At 40.1% G+C, this 22,827-nt stretch overlaps 1 protein-coding gene across 1 annotated transcript; it reads left to right on the top strand.

The window, feature by feature from the left end:
* Window positions 1–17,705: 17,705 nt before the first annotated feature.
* LOC143133769 (microfibril-associated glycoprotein 4-like) lies at window positions 17,706–22,559 on the top strand. Its single transcript, XM_076293667.1, has 5 exons — window positions 17,706–18,132; window positions 18,435–18,623; window positions 19,789–19,885; window positions 21,105–21,272; window positions 22,101–22,559. Exons 1-5 carry the CDS (start codon window positions 18,127–18,129, stop codon window positions 22,352–22,354), a joined length of 714 nt encoding a protein of 237 aa, XP_076149782.1. The 5' UTR covers window positions 17,706–18,126; the 3' UTR covers window positions 22,355–22,559.
* The last annotated feature ends 268 nt before the right edge of the window (window positions 22,560–22,827 follow it).

Genomic DNA, 22,827 nt, shown 5'->3' on the forward strand with positions numbered 1-22,827 from the left:
ATGCATAGCCTAATCATGTCAATGTTGCAAGAAAGCAAACAAAATAAGTAATTGACATTTGTTTCGTTTTAAATCACTTGGGGAGACATGGTTACATGATCCAGACGTTGCGTTGTCATGGACTACAGAACTACATCCTTTGCGTTTTAAATTAGTTTTCATACACAACGCAATGAGTAGGCTAATAATTGGATATAGGTCATTGCTATGCATCTGCCAAAGTGTATGGTCATAGTCAGTTACTTTAAGGTAATTACTTGGCACCCCGCATATACGGCAAATAATAGCCTAATATGACAACATTAACATTTTTCTTTTATTTACCACAAAGTCCGGTATAATACAGCCTAACCATGTAGGCACTAAAACAAGTATCAGTAGCTTAATCCAAGTAGTTAGTTGTTTTATTTGTCGTCTTCCAGAAATGCAAACCAACATGGACGCGCGAGGACGCTCGTGCCCTATGGAAAGCCGATTGAGCATTTATTCTGATATCTTGATATCAGGCATAATTGTCATGTACATGTAAGCCATTTTTGTCAACTAGTTAACTAGTGAGCCATGTTTCTGTGGACTAGTTAACTAGTGACAGCCAAAATGCTCACTAGTTAACTAGTAAGGCCCAAATTCTCTGTAGTTAACTAGTTCATATGTTTATATCTTACTAGTTAACTAGTAATGCTCAGCATGTTCACTAGTTAACTAGTGGACATTGCAATGTGCACTAGTTAACTAGTTTAAAGATTTCTATACATTACTAGTCAACTAGTAAGGTACAAAAATGTTTACTAGCTGACTACTGAATGTCAAATTCCCACTCGTTAACTTCTATGTAATTTGGCCAGCCGCTTAAGCATTTATTCTGATATCTTGATATCAGGCCAACATGCAAGCCATTTTTGTCAACTAGTTAACTAGTGAGCCATGTTTGTGCACACTAGTTAACTAGTGACAGCATAAATGCCCACTAGTTAACTAGTGAACACATTACAGCTTCACTAGTTAACTAGTGAGAGCCAGAAATGTCCACTAGTTAACTAGTAAAGGCCAAAATGCATACCAGTCAGCTAGTTGAAGGCTTTTGGGTCTCACTAGTTAACTAGTGACTGCCAAAAATGTGCACATGTTTACTAGTGAAGGCAAAACACCTCACTAGTTAACTAGTTGCAGTAGGTCAATGTCACTAGCTAACTAGTGAACCATAAATGGCTTACTAGCTAGCTAGGTGATGGCAGTAGTCTCACTAGTTAACTAGTTGATGCATCCTTTGTCCAAACTAGTTAACTAGTGAGGTCATAAATGTATACTAGTAAACTAGTTCAAGACAAAATTCACACTAGTCAACTAGTGGCGCAGAATTCAAATTAGGAGGCGGAGAATTCTGGAAATTGAGGCTTTCTATTGGCTCCCTATGTCCAAATAGAACATGACAACCAATCACAGCGCAGAATTTCACAAAATCCCACCCACAACATTTGCTTGTGGCACACAAGTTAACATGCTGGCCAAAGGAACTTTAACTAGTAAACTAGTGGCTTCAATGTGACACTTACATGTAAACTAGTGAAGGCAGAACTGCTCACTAGTTAACTAGTGAAGACACAAATGCCCACTAGTTAACTAGTGAGGTCTAAAAAGTGTCACTAGTTTACTAGTGTGCACCAAAACACCCACTAGTGAACTAGTCATGGCAATTTCCATTCGACTAGTTAACTAGTGAGGTGCAAAAAGTGTCATTAGTTTACTAGTGTGCCCCAAAATGCCCACTAGTTAACTAGTGAAGGCCATTCTAGCCCCACTAGTTAACTAGTGAGATGCCAAAACGCTCACTTGTTAACATGTAAAGGCCAAAATGCCCACTAGTTTACTAGTGAGGGTGTTGTGGGCCTTACTAGTTAACTAGTGGCATGCATATTTTGTTCACTAGTTAACTAGTTACACCTAAAAACACAAACAAGCTGACCGTTTTTGTCCACTAGTTAACTAGTGGAACAATTTAAGTCTTACTAGTTTGCATGTGTGGCAGTGAAGCAGCTCACTAGTTAACTAGTGCCTGAAACGATCATTATGCATATTCTAATGAGAGGGTGGGTAGAAGACTCCTATTGGGTATCATGTAAGAATCCTACCCAGTCTATATGTAAATTTACTGTTCATAGCCTCGCGATCAGGTCCTGATGGGTGCCCCTAGTGGCTAAAGTGACACACTGCTCTGCAACGGTACTTCAGTATAGATAGTAAAGCAGAGCCTGCAGTATGCAGTATCTCATATTCTGTCAAAATGGTTTTTAATAATAACAGGGAAACCCCATGCAAGGGATCGATTTTAATATTATTCTTTGTTTATTGTTGCTAGGCAACCACAGACATGTATCCATTCAGTCGGGCTTTTCTGATTAATAACTGAAAAACAAAAGATTGTAAACATTAACTGCACACATTAACTGCACATGGTTTCAAAAGTAATTAAAAGCTCAAGAAAAAAAATTAATGCACTTCTAAGGAATTGAACCCTGGTCTCCCACATGATCTCCTGCTGCTTAACCACTTGAGCTAGACTTGCCACATTAGCAATGCTATCATCAATGTTCATGTTACTGAAACGTTTCGTTGCTAGGCAACCATATACAAATGCCTCCAGTTTTATCGCGATTTTCAGACTAATAACTGAAAAACTAAAGATTGTAGACATTAACTGAACGAAGATTACAGCAATACACCACAACTTTGTCACTAGACGTGTTATCAAAACATATTTTTATGCCCAAACGATCTTAGTTTATAAAAGTTTGCTCTTAGAACAGCCTGGATGAAGTCAGCCATGTTTTCTAGGTTTCTGAGTCCTAAATGGACCAATCAAAATCCTTGTTCCGCCTTCTTCATTTGCATGCAAGTGCGACATTGCGCACTAGTAAACTAGTGGCCAATGTTACGTCCCACTAGTTAACTAGTTGCACAAAATGCCAGCCGTTTGTGTATTTATTCAAATTCCACTAGTTTACTAGTGTGAGGGGCATTTTTCTCCTGCTAGTTCATTATGGACAGTGTTTTGTCCTCACTAGTTAACATGTAAGGCTCAAAATGCCCTCTATAAGCTAGTAAAAGGCATTAATAATGCAGATATGCTCACTAGTTAACTAGTAAGCATGTCCTGTTCCATTACTAGTAAACTAGTAAGGCCAAACATGTCAACTAGTTAACTAGTGAAGGCCAATGTGTCACTAGTTAACTAGTAAGAGTACCTTTTGCATTACTAGTAAACTAGATAGCTCCAAAAACAGCCACTAGTGTGTGTCTTGTGCGCACTAGTTAGCTAGTGAGCTGCTTTACTGCCACACATGCAAACTAGTGAGACTTAAATTGTTCCACTAGTTAACTAGTGGACAAAAACGGTCAGCTTGTTTGTGTTTTTAGGTGTAACTAGTTAACTAGTGAACAAAATATGCATGCCACTAGTTAACTAGTAAGGCCCACAACACCCTCACTAGTAAACTAGTGGCCATTTTGGCCTTTACAGGTTAACATGTGAGTGTTTTGGCATCTCACTAGTTAACTAGTGGGGCTGCAATGGCCTTCACTAGTTAACTAGTGGGCATTTTGGGGCACACTAGTAAACTAGTGACACTTTTTGCACCTCACTAGTTAACTAGTCGAATGGAAATTGCCATGACTAGTTCACTAGTGGGTGTTTTGGTGCACACTAGTAAACTAGTGACACTTTTTAGACCTCACTAGTTAACTAGTGGGCATTTGTGTCTTCACTAGTTAACTAGTGAGCAGTTCTGCCTTCACTAGTTTACATGTAAGTGTCACACTGAAGCCACTAGTTTACTAGCTAGAGTTCCTTTGGCCAGCATGTTAACTTGTGTGCCACATGCAAATGTTGTGGGTGGGATTTCGTGAAATTCAGCACTGTGATTGGTTGTCATGTTCTATTTGGACATAGGGAGCCAATAGAAAGCCTCAATTTCCAGAATTCTCCGCCTCCTAATTTGAATTCTGCGCCACTAGTTGACTAGTGTAAATTTGTCTTGAACTAGTTGACTAGTATACATTTATGACCTCACTAGTTAACTAGTTTGGACAAATGATGCATCAACTAGTTAACTAGTGAGCCTGCTGCCATCACCTAGCTAGCTAGTGAGCCATTTATGGTTCACTAGTTAACTAGTGACATTGACCTACTGCAACTAGTTAACTAGTGAGGTGTTTTGCCTTCACTAGTAAACATGTGCAAATTTTTGGCTGTCACTAGTTAACTAGTGAGACCCAAAAGCTTTCAACTAGCTGACTGGTATGCATTTTGGCCTTTGCTAGTTAACTAGTAGACATTTATGGCTCTCACTAGTTTACTAGTGAAGCTAAAATGTGTTCACTAGTTAACTAGTGAGCCTTTTGGCTCCCACTAGTTAACTAGTGTGCATATTTTGGCCCTCACTAGTTAACTAGTTCACACAAACATGGCTCACTAGTTAACTAGTTGACAAAGATGGCTTACATGTACAGCGGGGAAAATAAGTATTGAACACGTCAATATTTTTTTCAGTAAGTATACTTCCAGTGAGGCTATTCGCATGAAATCTTCACCGGACATTAGTATTAACTTAGGTAATCCACACATATATAAAAATCCAAACATTAATGTCTAAAAGTAGAGTTATGAGTAAAAAAGTGGAATGGCACAGGGAAAAAGTATTGAACACACTAAGAAAAAGCAGTACACAAAGGCAAGAAATGGCAAGGAACAAACTGTAATCTATAAGTAGTTAGAGAAATTATCCCTCCTATCTGTGCAAATTGATATAAGCTGGGTTAATACATACTGGTGGGCTATAAAAAGGTTTTTTCTTACCAAGGTGTCAAACAAGAAGCATTTCATAATGGGTAAAAGCAAAGAGCTCTCCCAAGACCTTTGCAACCTTATTGTTGCAAAACATATCAATGGAACTGGTTACAGATGCACATCAAAACTTCCGAAGCATCCAGCAAGCAGTATTGGAGCCATTATCTGCAAGTGGAAGGAACATCACTGCATCATCACTGGCCATGCACAGGATCTCCTTGCAAGATTTCTGACCAGGAAGTCAGAAGGATAGTCAGAAGTGTAGCCGAAGATCCAAGGACCACTCAGAGAAAGCTCCAGAAAGACTTGGAGGCAGCAGGTACAATTTTTACAGATAAATTCATAGGTAATGCACTCCACCACCATGGCCTCTACGCACGCTCATCCCGCATGACTCTTTTGCTGAAGAAAAACATGTCAAACCTCGTTGAAAGTTTGCTACACAACATTTGGACAATCCTATGCAATACTGAGAGAATGTATTCTGGTTAAAAATGTAACTTTTCGGATGTCATACTACACACCATATTTGGAGGAGAAATGGCACTGCATCACCCTAAAAATACCCTACCAACAGTGAGGTTTGGAGGTGGTGGCATCATGGTGTGGGCTGTTTTTCATCTCATGGTACTAGCAGACTTCATACAGTTGAAGGAATGATGAATGGAGTCATTTTTTTCTGGGAGAATCTTTACATCCACCAGGATGATGAGGATGAGAGATGGCTAGACCTTCCAGCAGGACAATGATCCTAACCATTCAGCAAAGGAAACTCTCAATTGGTTTCAGAGAAAGGAAATCAAGGCCCTGACTTCAATTCAATTGAACAGTTTTGGAAGTTAACTAAAGATCAGGATTTACAAGAGGGACCCCTGAAATCTTCAATATTAAAGGACTATCTGTTTAAAAGAATGGGCCAAACTCACACCAGAATACTCTGACTGATTAGTTTCATCATACAGGAAATACCTTGAAGCTGTCATTACGAATAAAGGCTTTTCCACAAAGTATTTAAGAAATTTCAGCAGGCGTGTTCAATACTTTTTTCCTGTGTCATTCCACTTTATTGCACATAACTCTACCTATGGAATTTAATGTTTGGATTTTTTTATATGGGTGGATTATCTGAGTTAATACTAATGTCTGGTGAAAATTTCATGCAAATAGCCTCATTGGAAGTATACTTACTGAAAAAAATGTTGACGTGTTCAATACTTATTTTCCCCGCTGTACATGACAATTATGCCTGATATCAAGATATCAGAATAAATGCTCAATCGGCTTTCCATAGGTGCCGGAAGTTGCAACCATGTAACGCCATGTTTTCAAAAATGTCGGCGGCCAAATGCCATGCTAAGTGGCTGAAGCTAACCCTTCAAATCCTGACCCCCTGAGTGGGACAATGTTACGTCCCACTAGTTAACTAGTTGCACAAAATGCCAGCCGTTTGTGTATTTATTCAAATTCCACTAGTTTACTAGTGTTAATGGCATTTTTCTCCTGCTAGTTCATTATGGACAGTTATGGAAAGCCGATTGAGCATTTATTCTGATATCTTGATATCAGGCATAATTGTCATGTACATGTAAGCCATTTTTGTCAACTAGTTAACTAGTGAGCCATGTTTCTGTGAACTAGTTAACTAGTGACAGCCAAAATGCTCACTAGTTAACTAGTAAGGCCCAAATTCTCTCTAGTTAACTAGTTCATGGGCCCTATCATGACATTCTAAAGTGCATCGTCACTTGTCAAAAGTCTATTCAAATTTAGTAGGATGTCCAGTTCACATTGGGAGGGTTTTCGTCCTCAAAAGTGGAGCGCATGGCGTAACAAGGTGTTCCTAGGTCTTTTAATCAGTCATATGGGTGTGTTTGGGGCGTAACATCATTTTAAACCAATGAGAATGACATCTGGCATTCCCTTTAACGGCGCAACGCGCGATATGTCAAATAAATGCATCGGTATTTTGGCATTCAACGACGCATTTGAAGGAGGCTGCTTGCGAGACCGTATGGAATAGTCATTCTTAAACCATGCTTTACTAAAACTTAGCATAGCCTTCACGCATTTGCACTCGTCTATTATTTGAACTCATTGGCAAAGTGAAAATAACTTCACCAAGGAGTCAGTCAACGACAAGACAGTTATATGCAGTTACTTTCACTATTGACTGACAACGGGTTACCATCGAAAACATAGGCTGGAAAAAGCAACACTTACCCTAATGTTGCTCAAATGACTGAATAAAACAACATTTATCCTGCAGAGGAGTTGCTTATATCTCGTGACAGTGCGTCTTCAGCTGTGCTCCATACGTGTCTCTCGCCTCTCCCCTAATCACTTTTAACCGTCATTACCAATTTGCAAATGATGGTGAATAACTACTCATCATGAGATGTACAGTATTTCGTAATATCTTTATTCTAATTATGTTTCCCATTGTAATCGTGCAATTTGTAATGCTTTGCATGGACGTGCGCTGGTGTGCGTTCATGAATGATAGAAGGATGGTGCGTGCACCTGCCAATATGACTGTTGACATGCGCTCTTAAAATAGCATATGAACAACTCGCCATTGACTTCTGACCAGGTTTAGGTGGTGTATGATAGCGATTTTTAGACAACTGCGCCAGGGCCCGCCCTAGGTTGTTAATTGCCACACCCCTGGGCGCAATGCTTAAAAAATAAAGGTGCAAAATACCGAATTCAACTTCGCGCGACTGAAAAACGAACTGTACGCCATGCGCTGGTGCCCCAAAATATAGCCCCATATGTTTCATATCTTACTAGTTAACTAGTAATGCTCAGCATGTTCACTAGTTAACTAGTGGACATTGCAATGTGCACTAGTTAACTAGTTTAAAGACTTTTATATATTACTAGTCAACTAGTAAGGTACAAAAATGTTTACTAGCTGACTACTGAATGTCAAATTCCCACTTGTTAACTTCTATGTAATTTGGCCAGCCGCTTAAGCATTTATTCTGATATCTTGATATCAGGCCAACATGCAAGCCATTTTTGTCAACTAGTTAACTAGTGAGCCACGTTTGTGCACACTAGTTAACTAGTGACAGCATAAATGCCCACTAGTTAACTAGTGAACACATTTCAGCTTCACTAGTTAACTAGTGAGAGCCAGAAATGTCCACTAGTTAACTAGTAAAGGCCAAAATGCATACCAGGCAGTTGAAGGCTTTTGGGTCTCACTAGTTAACTAGTGACTGCCAAAAATATGCACATGTTTACTAGTGAAGGCAAAACACCTCACTAGTTAACTAGTTGCAGTAGGTCAATGTCACTAGTTAACTAGTGAACCATAAATGGCTTACTAGCTAGCTAGGTGATGGCAGTAATCTCACTAGTTAACTAGTTGATGCATCCTTTGTCCAAACTAGTTAACTAGTGAGGTCATAAATGTATACTAGTAAACTAGTTCAAGACAAAATTCACACTAGTCAACTAGTGGCGCAGAATTCAAATTAGGAGGCGGAGAATTCTGGAAATTGAGGCTTTCTATTGGCTCCCTATGTCCAAATAGAACATGACAACCAATCACAGCGCAGAATTTCACAAAATCCCACCCACAACATTTGCTTGTGGCACACAAGTTAACATGCTGGCCAAAGGAACTTTAACTAGTAAACTAGTGGCTTCAATGTGACACTTACATGTAAACTAGTGAAGGCAGAACTGCTCACTAATTAACTAGTGAAGACACAAATGCCCACTAGTTAACTAGTGAGGTCTAAAAAGTGTCACTAGTTTACTAGTGTGCACCAAAACACCCACTAGTGAACTAGTCATGGCAATTTCCATTCGACTAGTTAACTAGTGAGGTGCAAAAAGTGTCACTAGTTTACTAGTGTGCCCCAAAATGCCCACTAGTTAACTAGTGAAGGCCATTCTAGCCCCACTAGTTAACTAGTGAGATGCCAAAACGCTCACTTGTTAACATGTAAAGGCCAAAATGCCCACTAGTTTACTAGTGAGGGTGTTGTGGGCCTTACTAGTTAACTAGTGGCATGCATATTTTGTTCACTAGTTAACTAGTTACACCTAAAAACACAAACAAGCTGACCGTTTTTGTCCACTAGTTAACTAGTGGAACAATTTAAGTCTTACTAGTTTGCATGTGTGGCAGTGAAGCAGCTCACTAGTTAACTAGTGCCTGAAACGATCATTATGCATATTCTAATGAGAGGGTGGGTAGAGACTCCTATTGGGTATCATGTAAGAATCCTACCCAGTCTATATGTAAATTTACTGTTCATAGCCTCGCGATCAGGTCCTGATGGGTGCCCCTAGTGGCTAAAGTGACACACTGCTCTGCAACGGTACTTCAGTATAGATAGTAAAGCAGAGCCTGCAGTATGCAGTATCTCATATTCTGTCAAAATGGTTTTTAATAATAACAGGGAAACCCCATGCAAGGGATCGATTTTAATATTATTCTTTGTTTATTGTTGCTAGGCAACCACAGACATGTATCCATTCAGTCGCGCTTTTCTGATTAATAACTGAAAAACAAAAGATTGTACACATTAACTGCACACATTAACTGCACATGGTTTCAAAAGTAATTAAAAGCTCAAGAAAAAAAAAATCATGCACTTCTAAGGAATTGAACCCTGGTCTCCCACATGATCTCCTGCTGCTTATCCACTTGAGCTAGACTTACCACATCATCAATGCTATCATCAATGTTCATGTTACTGAACCGTGTCGTTGCTAGGTAACCATATACAAATGCCTCCAGTTTTATCGCAATTTTCAGACTAATAACTGAAAAACTAAAGATTGTAGACATTAACTGAACGAAGATTATAGCAATACACCACAACTTTGTCACTAGACGTGTTATCAAAACATATTTTTATGCCCAAACGATCTTAGTTTATAAAAGTTTGCTCTTAGAACAGCCTGGATGAAGTCAGCCATGTTTTCTAGGTTTCTGAGTCCTAAATGGACCAATCAAAATCCTTGTTCCGCCTTCTTCATTTGCATGTAAGTGCGACATTGCGCACTAGTTAACTAGTGGGACATGGTTACGTCCCACTAGTTAACTAGTTGCACAAAATGCAAGCCGTTTGTGTATTTATTCAAATTCCACTAGTTTACTAGTGTGAATGGCATTTTTCTCCTGCTAGTTCATTATGGACAGTGTTTTGTCCTCACTAGCTAACATGTAAGGCTCAAAATGCCCTCTATAAGCTAGTGAAAGGCATTAATAATGCAGATATGCTCACTAGTTAACTAGTGAGCATGTCCTGTTCCATTACTACTAAACTAGTAAGGCCAAACATGTCAACTAGTTAACTAGTGAAGGCCAATGTGTCACTAGTTAACTAGTAAGAGTACCTTTTGCATTACTAGTAAACTAGATAGCTCCAAAAACAGCCACTAGTGTGTGTCTTGTGCGCACTAGTTAACTAGTGACCTGCTTTACTGCCACACATGCAAACTAGTGAGACTTAAATTGTTCCACTAGTTAACTAGTGGACAAAAACGGTCAGCTTGTTTGTGTTTTTAGGTGTAACTAGTTAACTAGTGAACAAAATATGCATGCCACTAGTTAACTAGTAAGCCCCACAACACCCTCACTAGTAAACTAGTGGCCATTTTGGCCTTTACATGTTAACATGTGAGCGTTTTGGCATCTCACTAGTTAACTAGTGGGGCTGCAATGGCCTTCACTAGTTAACTAGTCGAATGGAAATTGCCGTGACTAGTTCACTAGTGGGTGTTTTGGTGCACACTAGTAAACTAGTGACACTTTTTAGACCTCACTAGTTAACTAGTGGGCATTTGTGTCTTCACTAGTTAACTAGTGAGCAGTTCTGCCTTCACTAGTTTACATGTAAGTGTCACACTGAAGCCACTAGTTTACTAGCTAGAGTTCCTTTGGCCAGCATGTTAACTTGTGTGCCACATGCAAATGTTGTGGGTGGGATTTAGTGAAATTCAGCACTGTGATTGGTTGTCATGTTCTATTTGGACATAGGGAGCCAATAGAAAGCCTCAATTTCCAGAATTCTCCGCCTCCTAATTTGAATTCTGCGCCACTAGTTGACTAGTGTGAATTTTGTCTTGAACTAGTTTACTAGTATACATTTATGACCTTACTAGTTAACTAGTTTGGACAAATGATGCATCAACTAGTTAACTAGTGAGCCTGCTGCCATCACCTAGCTAGCTAGTAAGCCATTTATGGTTCACTAGTTAACTAGCGACATTGACCTACTGCAACTAGTTAACTAGTGAGGTGTTTTGCCTTCACTAGTAAACATGTGCAAATTTTTGGCTGTCACTAGTTAACTAGTGAGACCCAAAAGCCTTCAACTAGCTGACTGGTATGCATTTTGGCCTTTACTAGTTAACTAGTAGACATTTCTGGCTCTCACTAGTTAACTAGTGAAGCTAAAATGTGTTCACTAGTTAACTAGTGAGCCTTTTGGCTCCCACTAGTTAACTAGTGTGCATATTTTGGCCCTCACTAGTTAACTAGTTCACACAAACATGGCTCACTAGTTAACTAGTTGACAAAAATGGCTTACATGTACATGACAATTATGCCTGATATCAAGATATCAGAATAAATGCTCAATCGGCTTTCCATAAATATGCCTATGGTTATTGTTTGTATGCATCTAATCTAGGCCTATTTTATGTTCAATCAAATTGGCTTGGCCCACCTGTTTTTTTTCTGTGCCCAACCATTTGAACATTTCTGGCTATGCCACTGGTGCTCAGGCATACATGCACCACTCTCTCTCTCCCATGTCGTGTGCACGCTACACTCAGATGCACACACGCGATTTGAAGTCTCGGTCTCGCATGCTCTAGATTCCAGGAGATTTTATCTACTTTGTGGGCGTCAAGGAGCCCCTATCAATATGCGGGAGACTCACAGAACTTCCGGGAGACTTGGGATGTCTGGTGTTCACAAATGTGTGTGTGTGTGTGTGTGCGCGCAAACTGTACTGTACTGTACTGTACTAGCATTACTGAGCACTATTTGTACATAGACAGACACAGAGAGAGAAATACATTCTTTGGCTGAAAGGCAACAGCAGGTCCCATCCAAACACAGCAGCCTAATACACATACTGTACCACCATCCAATAACCCACTAGAACATATACAAAGATGTTTTAGCAGGACATTTCCAAAGGTTGTGTGTGTGTGTGTGTGAGTGAGTGTGTGTTTGAGAGAGAGAGATAACAGCAATGCAGCTGTTGCCTTTCCAGACTTTCAAACCTTTCTAATACCAACACACACACACACACACACACACACACAAACAGAGGGGGAGGGGGGAGATATGTCATAACTTCTGTGTCACTCACTTTCTCTGACACACATACTTAGGGCATGAACTGAACTACTACATCTCTATACCTCTCTCAAATAAAAACATTAAATATCATACATATTCTACGGTGGCGCATTGCATTCACATCACACAAAAAAAGAATCAGGTTAGATAATCATGATTTATGATACATTTCCAATTCTGCCACTTGTGTGAGGCAATGACATGGTCTATTAGAGAAGATAGACCTAACAGCTTCCCAAGAGAAAGTCTGAAGCTGAAGTTCCTTTCAAACCTTTACTTAGGATTCACTGTAAAACAAAGCAGACCAACAGAGTACATCTCAGTTATTTCCTTCGATGTTTTGTTTAAGAGCAATCATGTAGACTAGCATTTCAAGTTACAGAATAGAAACAAATGTGTTAGCTTATGGCTAATGTATATGAGAAATCCCATAGAGATGCTAACGGTTAGCGTAATCGATAAAAGTAGATATTTAGAGCCAACTTCAGTCCATTTACGAAAGGGTTACATAAGAAGAGTTCTTTGTTTACAACTGACTATTTTCGTGTAGGAAAATATGTGACTGTTTAACTCATCAATGCCACTTGAACAAGTAGCCTAGCTGCACAAAATAAACAATAGGCGTGCGTGTGACAACGTGGATGGAGGTAGCCCTATGTAGTAGGCCTAGTACCTCCACCTACTGGTTAGGACTGTCAATGTGCAACATTGTATTGCCTTTGGCTGTTGTTGGCGATTTGACAGGCTTATTTTTCATGCCACTTAAAGACATGTTAATCTCTCAAAGTACGAAAGTCATTCAAAGCAGGAAATCAGTAGGAAATATGTGCTTGCTTTTATTGAAAGGCTGTTTAGATCCTAAGCACGGATCCTATCCTTATCTCATAAGTATAGTATAAGTATATATACTTTTTTGATCCTGTGAGGGAAATTTGGTCTCTGCATTTAACCCAATCGGTGAATTAGTGAAACACAAACAGCACACAGTGAGGTGAAGCACACACTAATCCCGGCGCAGTGAGCTGCCTGCTACGACGGCAGCGCTCAGGGAGCAGTGAGGGGTTAGGTGCCTTGCTCAAGGGCACTTTAGCCGCGGCCCACTGGTTGGGGCTCGAACCGGCAACCCTCCGGTTACAAGTCCAGAGTGCTAACCAGTGGGCCAGTGAGATAGTTATCTCGTAATTACAAGATAATGATCTCGTAATTATGAGAACCTGATTATTTTTTTTTGTGTGATGTGAATACAATGCGCCACCGTAATATTCTGACATAACTGAAATATTGCCTGAAATATTTTCCTGTTCTGACATTTCTAAACAAAACTGCTTTAATATGACCGCCGCACAGCGAAGCGGCGGTCATATAGGTTTAGTCAGATTTTTTTTTTTTCTTTTTCGCATGTCCAAATTTCCGTCAAGGATTCCCGGGACACTGAAAGACCGAGTAGACGAAACTTGGTGGGCATGTAACCCCATATGGAAAGCATGGAACCATCGTTTTTCGTTTTGATCTGTAGCCCCCCCGCTGGACTGCACCCCCCGAAAGGAGGGTAGGGCAGACACAGTTTTCTGTGAATATCTCGAGAACCGTAAGGTTTAGGAGGACCATTTTTTTTTGTATGTTGATCTCAAGGGGCCATGTCAACCCATTCCATAACCACTCATTTCATGTATAGCGCCACCTAGTTAAACACAAAAAAGTAAAAATGAGGTGTTGTAATCGCAGGTATCTGTGACCTAACATAGTCAAAACTGCACGAAATTGGAAGTGTAGGATCATTATGACACCCTCTGAATGCACGCCAAGTTTCGTGGAATTCCGTTCATGGGGGGCCACACACCAACTGGCCTGTAGGTGGCCGGAGACAGTTTTCTGTGAATATCTCGAGAACCGTAGGGCCTAGGAGGTCCACCTTTTTTTGTATGTTGGTCTTAAGGGGGCATGCCAACCCATCCCATTACCACTTATTTCATGTATAGCGCCACCTAGTTAAAAATTAAAAAGCAAAAAATTAGGTGTTTTCATCACAATATCTCTGGCTGACAAGGTCAAAACTGCATGAAATTGAAAGTGTAGGATCATTATGACACCCTCCGAATGCATGCCAAGTTTTGTGAACTTTCGTTCATGGGGGGCCTTACAATAAAATAATATATGTGTACATTTAGTGACCGTACACCAACAAGGATTCCTGGGACACTGAAAGACCGGGGTACACGAAACTTGGTGGGCAAGTAACCCCACATGGATAGCATGGAACCATCGTTTTTCGTTTTGATCTGTAGCCCCCCCGCTGTACTGGACCCCCCGAAAGGAGGGTAGGGCAGACACAGTTTTCTGTGAATATCTTGAGAACCGTAGGGCCTAAGGATGACCAATTTTTTCCGTATGTTTGCCTCCAGGGGTCATGTTAACCCATTCCATGTGCACACATGTGCATAAACAGATACACACGCACACACATACATTCACAGTAATCATACGTATGACACATACTCACACAGTAGACAAATGTACGCATGCATGCACATGCACAAACACACATACGCAGGCAAACACACAAGCACACACACACACACACACACCCACACACACATAAACATAAACGTGTACACGCACACATGCACACAATTCAATAATTTCTCAGAATTATGAACAGGCAAGATGGGGGTGGGGTTGTATAAAATGAATTTTACATGTGAAATCTATGAACTAATCATGTTTTGGTACTTGTTGTCTAGCAGATACCAGTGAGAATTAAGTGTGGATAATGCAATTTAGTGAGACAGTTAGAATCATATATAGTCCAGGCAAAGTAGCGTTTTACGACAGACTAATTGTAAAAGAATTTTTTGCAGCTTAGATCATTTCTATGAGGTGTCCAGAATAACATACTAAAAGTCCTAAGAAATCCTAGTTGAGGAAATATGTTAAATTCTCATCAATCCAAGATGTGTGCCAAGAAGACCAGGCAACAATAGGCCTACACCATCAATGGGGCTATTTTTTCCTTTACTCCTATCAAAATTAAACTTTACACAATGAAAGTACCCATGAAAAGTATTGTTTTTTGTATTACAAGTTTTTAAAAAAATTAATTTTAATATGCAAATGAGCTATACACTAATCGAATATGCCCAAAATACACCCAAATAGGCTTAATTTTTCCTTTATTCTTACCACATAAACTGATTTAACTATATAAACCATATATTTTCTGGAAGGTTAGACCCTCAGGATGTGATCTAACATAGGTTTTGACCTTTCTCACCCTCCCCTTTACTTTGCTACCCATTCATAATACATAGGGTATGAGTAAATTGGGTATATGGCTCATACCTTTGGGTCTGTGCCTTTTAGGAAAAACTGTTTCAACCATATAAACCATATATTTTCTGAAAGCTTATACACTCAGGATGTGATCTAACATGACATGAAACATGTCCCATCCTCCTCATTAGTATGCTGTCCATGCATAACACATGGGGTATTGGTAAATTAAGTGCGTTCTGATACATTTTGGGCTGTACCATGAAGAGAAAACTAATTAAACCACCTAAACCATATATTGTCTGAAAGCATATACCCTCAAGAAGTGAACTAACATGGATTTTGACATTTGTCACCCTCCTCATGACATGACAGCCCAAAAAGGTATTAGCCATATACACTATTTACCAATACCCAATGTATTATGCATGGACAGCATACTAATGAGGAGGGTGGGGCATGTCTCATTGTACCCATTGTAAAAAAAAAATGTTACCTTCCATGTATATTTTCACTGCGAGGATTGATTGTGATAGGAGTAAAGGAAAAAATAAGCCCATTAGGGTGTATTTTGGGCATATGCGATTAGTATGTTGCTCATTTGCATATTCAAATTAATTTTCAAACAAACTTCTAATACAAAATGTTTTACTTTTCATGTAGACTTTCATTGTGTAAAGTTTTATTGTGGTAGGAGTAAAGGAAAAAAATAAGCCTATGGGGGCCTATATTTGATTAGTGTACAGTTCATTTGCATATTCAAATTCATTTTCAAAGAAACTTGTAATACAAAAAAAATTACTTTTCATGGATACTTTCATTGTGTAAAGTTTTTTTTTGATAGACGTAAAGGGAGAAAATAGTCCCATAGGGGTGTATTGTTGTCTGGCCTTATACTGGCACGCATCTTGGATTGATTAGAATTAAACATATTTCCTCAACTAGGATTTCTTAGGACTTTTAGTATGTTGTTCTGGACACCTCATAGAAATGATCTATGCTGAAAAAAATTCTTTTACAATTAGTTCTATTTTTGGCTCCAAAATGGGTTACTTTGCCTGGACTAATAGGCCTTTCAGCGTGATTTATGTTTGTGGAAAAAATGTGCTGGACTGGGCGGCGGTCATATTTTGTACCGCTCTGCGGTACATCTAGTTTACATGTGACCCATGTCCCTGACCATAATATTCCTCAGCTCTCTAAACCCTGCTGTGTGAGACAGGTGTTACCTATTTTATTCTCTTGTCCATTCATTCTATTCTATTATCCACACTGATGGACTAATGGCTTTTGGTATGGTCTTTTAAATCCCTAATGACATTGATATATTCATATTTGCCTTTACTGTAAATTGATTGACCTCTCATTAATCTATTTTAATCCTATATTTATGTTTTTATTTATTTTCTTACAAATAGATTCAACTCAATTAGAACGCACTTTGGCTCAACACCTTTCTGTTTTTAAATGTGCTATACAAATGTATGTGACCTGACTGGACTTAACCTGCTGCCCGATGCTGCTGGTGGTCAGAGTGATACCTAAGGGCCTTGCTACAGCCTGGGCTCATAGCCACCACTCCACCTGTGCACACCTCCATTAGTCCCAGTGGACAAGAGGAGAACAGGAGTTCACTTCAGGACACCACCACACTTGTAGGAGTGAGAGATGAGTGCAGACATTCCAAGTCTCCCGGAAGTTCCGGGAGTCTCCTGTATATTGATAGCGCCTCGCTGGCGCCTGCAAACTAGATAAAATCTCCTGGAATCTAGAACAAGCAAGCAAGAACACACACGCGAGACCAAAACTTTAAATGGCGTGTGCATCTGAGTGTAGCGCACAGATGATGGAGAGGGAGAGAGAAAGGGGTGGTGAGTATGTGCTTGAAACGCATCTAAGACGCAATTTGACCAGTTTTCAGTTTAGGCCGGATTTTATCTCTTTTATCCCGAACTAAATCAATCAGTTCAGTGTATCTAGGAACAAGAGCCAGTGCCCCACAAAAAGGAACATTTAAGACCCATTTCACATCAGACTGCACAAAAGTGTACCCTTGTCTTATAAGAGTAAAAAATAATGATAGTCTTGCACGCTGCACTGTTTGTAACAGTGCATTGCCCATGGTGGGGTAAATGATTGCAAAAGACATGTTGAGGTGAGTTTAACAAGTGTCATTTATTATGAGCCTAAGAGTGTACCTCATCTGTAATGTTCTAGATAGAATTTTCTGTCCAGACAATGTCATACAGTAGTAGGACAGCGGAAAAGGACACTATTATGAGTCAACTCAGTGTAATACAAATTGTGATGCAATGTAAACTATTTGAACTGACCCATGCATTACCAAATCCATCTGCTAGCAATTGCTCACATGAGAGTGAGGTATTTCTAAAATGTTTTATTGTCAGTGCTGTTCCTTGGCACTCACTCATAGTGCAGTGCAAAGCCTAAGTGTCTGGATTGGCAAAAAGCCAACTTGGTTAAATACAACTCAGAGATAAATGGACACCACTCTGAACCGGTTGGACTGAGCACAGATGTCTGGGTCCCATGGCCACTGTTTGAAAATCAATTGCCTCATGTCTCAGGGTCTGATCTGCTATAAAAGTGGAGACAGAGGCGAGAAGTAGCTCATATTTTGCAGAGGACAAAAACACACTCACCCAGCACTAACATGATGGTAAGTGGATTTTAAAGTCTCTTTCTCCCTTCCTCTCTTCTCTCTCTCCCTCCCTCTCTCTTTAACAGAAGTTATCGTTCACCAAGGATATGATTTTACACCAGTTTCGTAGTGTATGTGCATTTGTGTATGTCTGTGTGCATGTGAGTTTGTTCATCTCCAACTCACAATCTGTCTGTCTGTCTGTCTCTGTGTGTGAGGTGTGAGGTGAGTGTGTGTGTGTTTGTGTGTGTGTGTGTGTGTGTGTGCATGTGTGTGTGTGTGTGTGTGTGTGTGTGTGTGTGTACCTACTTTTTTCTCAGGTCTTGTTTATCCTACTCGCGCTCGTTCCGAGTTGTCTATGTTTTACGTCGCTGCTTCCTCTGGACTGTTCGGAGATCCACTCCCATGACAGCACCAAGCCCAGTGGGGTGTACACCATTTTCCCTGGGGGGCCCGTCTCCCCCCTGCAGGTCTACTGTGACATGGAGACCGATGGGGGAGGATGGACGGTGAGTGCCACACTGAGTAAGGGCTTATTTAGACTGCCGACATAGCATGTGGATTGCTTGTCTGTTCTGTGGCTGCTGTGTCGTGTTTTATATGTGCATTCACACCAGAAATGTATCTGATGCGCTGCTGCTGCGGCCGCGGCCTGTCTGCCTATTAAAACGTCTTACAAATTCGAACTTAAAACATCTAGTAGCCTGGCCACACTCACCTAGATCTCCTTTCAAGGAGATACTAGTCTGGAACACCATAGTTTCGAAATCGAAAGTGGCTGTGTTAAACGGTAGTAACCATGGCCGCAAATATCAAAAAATTGCAGTCGGAAGAAGGTATACATTTATTTACACCAAAGGTAAACCCATTTATGATGTTTCACGACAATGCCCATGCTTATTATTGTCAGGCTGTAAAGTTTAGGTGAAGTATAAAGTAACGTTATGAATCCCTGATCAATGTGATTTGTTAGGCTGGACAAATGATTTTCAAAGTTAGCGCAAAGTCTACTTGTCACAAAGCAAGTGTTGGAAAGGTTTCCCTGTCGTGAGTGACCAGAGTTTGGTTTACTAGCCAACTAAAATAGGGCCTAGTTGAAAAATACCATTTCTAAAACTGATAGTTACGGTCCTTGATTGTGATTGGCTGAATCGCATTCGATGCCGTTGTAAAATCCAGCATTTTGTTATATTACTGTGCTATCACAACTTGATACAAAAGTTAAAGCAAAGATCCTTTAACCCTCTCTGGTTAAAGTAGCTGCATCTCGACGTTGCTTGGCAACCATTCAGATAGAGGAAATATATTTCTTGGCGAAAGAATGATTATCTAGGAATAACTTGTTATATTTTTAGTTGCTGTATCTTTACTTTATGAAACTTTGCCAGGTATTTATAGTAACAGTTTTAGAAAAGCAATAAGCCACTCGAGTCCGTAGGTTACACTGATTCTACAACAACCAAGGGGGGTTATATTCCCCTCCACTAGCGCGTCGTGCCTAACAACGCCCCTTAGCTGTTGTAGAATCCGTGTAACCTACAGCCTCTCAGGACTTATTGCTTAAATTCTTCATTTTATGTACTTCTCCCTATGCCTTCATTTTAAACAGTTTGTGTCATAGTATTCCTTTGTTAATTCCAAGAGTAATGTACTCTGGCCAATGCTATGTATAAGGTGTTCCAGAGAAGACTGGATGGTTCTGTGAACTTCTACAGACCGTGGGACCACTACAAGAACGGCTTCGGGAACAAGGATGGGGAGTATTGGCTGGGTACGTATGGACACACACACACAAGCTCACACGTGCGCACACACCCACACACAGTCACACACACACACACACTCATCTGTGTCTGTCATGTGTGAATGTTCAGGACTGGAGTGGCTCCACAAGGATGGGGAGTACTGGCTGGCAGGGCTGTCACACTGGGGGTAAAACCACTACTGATTATAGTGGCCCAAGTGAAGAGAGGGCCCTTGAAAAGTCTGGAATATATTTTATTTTACCTGGGTTGAGGAACATGGGGGCCCATCAGGACTGCCAATGCAGGTGCCCAGGATCTTGTGCTACGCCCCTGCTGGCTGGGTATGTCCCACAGCAGCCACTATACCCCTTGGCCTCCTTAGTCTCTCTCCCTCTCTATGTCGTCATCGCTGTCAAAAAGCAGCTGAAGATGAGCGCTTCACTTGTACCAAAACGTAAGAAATACAATGTACGTGAGTGTTTTAAGCTTCTTAAAACCACACTGCTCTGTGCCACTCTGCTTGGTTTCAAAGCGATTTTTAGCTTCCACCTTTTTTCTAAAAACGCCAAACAAAATGAGGGCAGGATTTTCTGAGCCTGAGCACCCATTTTGGTACAACTAAAGCCCTCATCTTCAGGTGAGTTTTAAAAATACCTAAAATATGCAAATGAGGTGATTGTAAAACCCAGCTTTTGTTGAATATACACATTGTGAGAGGCAAGTTCATCTGTAGCTGCAATCATTAATTTCAAAGTTCAAATTCTTTAAAATAAAATGACTGAGGAATCATATCAATACATATCGATTTTTTTCCAAACAATTTCAAGTTTACATTAAAAAAAAAAAACAAGACAAATACCCTACCTATCCCACCCACCCCGAGAATTCCTGTTATGTAACAGGATTGATATAGAAAAACTCAGCCTACTCTGTCAAGATATTGGGGAAGGGGAGACCAGATCTTATTACAGTGTTCTAATCAGGAGGAATTTAACCATTTCTTCTAACCACATTTTAACATACGGGATCGCAGTAAACTGCAAACATTTCTTTTCTTCTACAACCAGAGCATATGCCCACAGTTTTTTTTGACATGTTGATAGCACGTAAAATGTATCCAAATTATGGAAAATCCAAAAAATGTACTCCAAGCACCATCAGGAGTGGGTCAGGATCGAGTGTTGTGTCATTATTCAAATTTAACAAAGTAATCTTCCCCTGGTCTGTGTTCTGACCTGTCTGCAGGGCTGGACAACATCGTGCTGCTGACCATGAGGAAGAGGAATGAGCTGAGGGTGGACATGGAGGACTGGGACGGAGGAAAGGTCTACGCTCAGTACACGTCCTTCTCTGTGGACCCTGAGACCTTCGGCTACACACTGCGAGTGGGCAGCTATGTTGATGGTGGTGCAGGTGAGTGGACAATTCAAGGTCAAATGCACAATTCAAGGTCAAATGGCTTTACGTAGCTGGCCCACCTAGTGGGGGGAGGTGATAGTAAAACAATGTGTTCTTATCACATATGTTTTTCATATTTTATCATTTTTTTGCAAGAATATATATCTCTTAAGTTAGTTCTCAGACTGGATTCCAGTTTCTTCCAGTAGCAGCAACTGGAATCCATGCATTTTCACTGAATTATTTTTGGAATCTGATCCCTTATCATACCTGTTAATTCTTACTCGTCGCTCGACTTATCGTGACTAAATTCAAGATGGCTGCAAACGCTAAACTTCGTGAAGATACTGTCTGTATAAATCGTCTTGTAAGTAAACTACCAGTGCTTTTTCAAAGTTCTCAATGTCTCGTTTTAAATGTCAGGGCCCTCGGAAGTCTACCAATGAAGTGTGGAGATACATTGAGCCTCGTAAATGGTGTAAAACAGTGATTTATTTGCATGGCTAGCCCGATGCCGAAGCACCACAATTGAAAAAGCTGTTGGTAGCATCGGCTAACTAGCGCCAGATTTTGGAGTGCAGGGGACAAGCCGAGATGGGCTATGAGACAAACGTTCACACTCGGTATCATGTTTCAATACACTTTAGGTCAATATCACACCGGAATTCTCCTTTAAAAGACATATGAGAAAGTGTCTAATATAAGCTGATGTTTGAATATGTACACAGATTCACACTATCAGACAGAGAGAAAGATTGTGTGTGTGTTCAATTGAATCCTAACAAAAATATGAGAAAACATTTGGACACAATAGAGCAATATAATACTGTACATCTCCCCAAGGTGACGATTTGACGTATCACAACGGCATGAAGTTCACCACTTATGACAGAGACCAGGACCTGCATGGGGACAATTGTGCCAAAATCCTTTTGGGGGCATTCTGGTATAATGCTTGTCACTATACCAACCCAAATGGCCTTTATGCTGAAGAATCAAGCTCTCCATTGTCAAAGAACATATTTGTTCATTGGTGGAATTGGAAAGGATATTACTACAACCTCAAGGGAATTTCCTTAAAGATGAGACCAGTTTAAAAAACACACTACAGAGGTGACCATGGCGAGTATGATGATTATTTTCCTGTCTTTGGTGAAGATTCAGACATACAAATAAACATGAAATAAATATAATGCCTCATTCATTTTGATATGGTTTTTACTATGGTTGTCAAGCGATTAAAAAAAAAAACTAATTAATTACATACTCTGTGATTAATTAATCAAAATAAATCACATGCAATTTTTGCTATGAACATATTTTAAAAATATTTCAAATCAAATTATGAAAAGAAACGCCTCATGTCTCAGAGTCTGTTTTGCTATAAAAGTGGAGACAGAGGCGAGAAGTGGCTCATATTTTGCAAAGAGGACAAAAACACACTCACCCAGCACTAACATGATGGTAAGTAGATTTTAAAGTATCTTTCTTTCTCCTCTTTTTTTAAAGTCTCTTCTGACTCTATCCCTCTCTCTTTAACATAAATGAGTGATGAGCGACCCGAGTCATT

This window comes from Alosa pseudoharengus, unplaced genomic scaffold (genome assembly GCF_046254945.1).
Source record: "Alosa pseudoharengus isolate Yale_2024_CS ecotype anadromous, Long Island Sound unplaced genomic scaffold, YU_APseudo_1.1 YU_APseudo_1.1_scf_1, whole genome shotgun sequence".
In the NCBI taxonomy this organism is placed as follows: domain Eukaryota; kingdom Metazoa; phylum Chordata; class Actinopteri; order Clupeiformes; family Clupeidae; genus Alosa; species Alosa pseudoharengus.

Coding starts and splice junctions, on each gene's coding strand:
- LOC143133769 (XM_076293667.1), top strand. Junction 18,624..19,788: donor CCGATGGGGGAGGATGGACG/GTGAGTGCCACA, acceptor GCTATGTATAAG/GTGTTCCAGAGAAGACTGGA. Junction 21,273..22,100: donor CTATGTTGATGGTGGTGCAG/GTGAGTGGACAA, acceptor CATCTCCCCAAG/GTGACGATTTGACGTATCAC.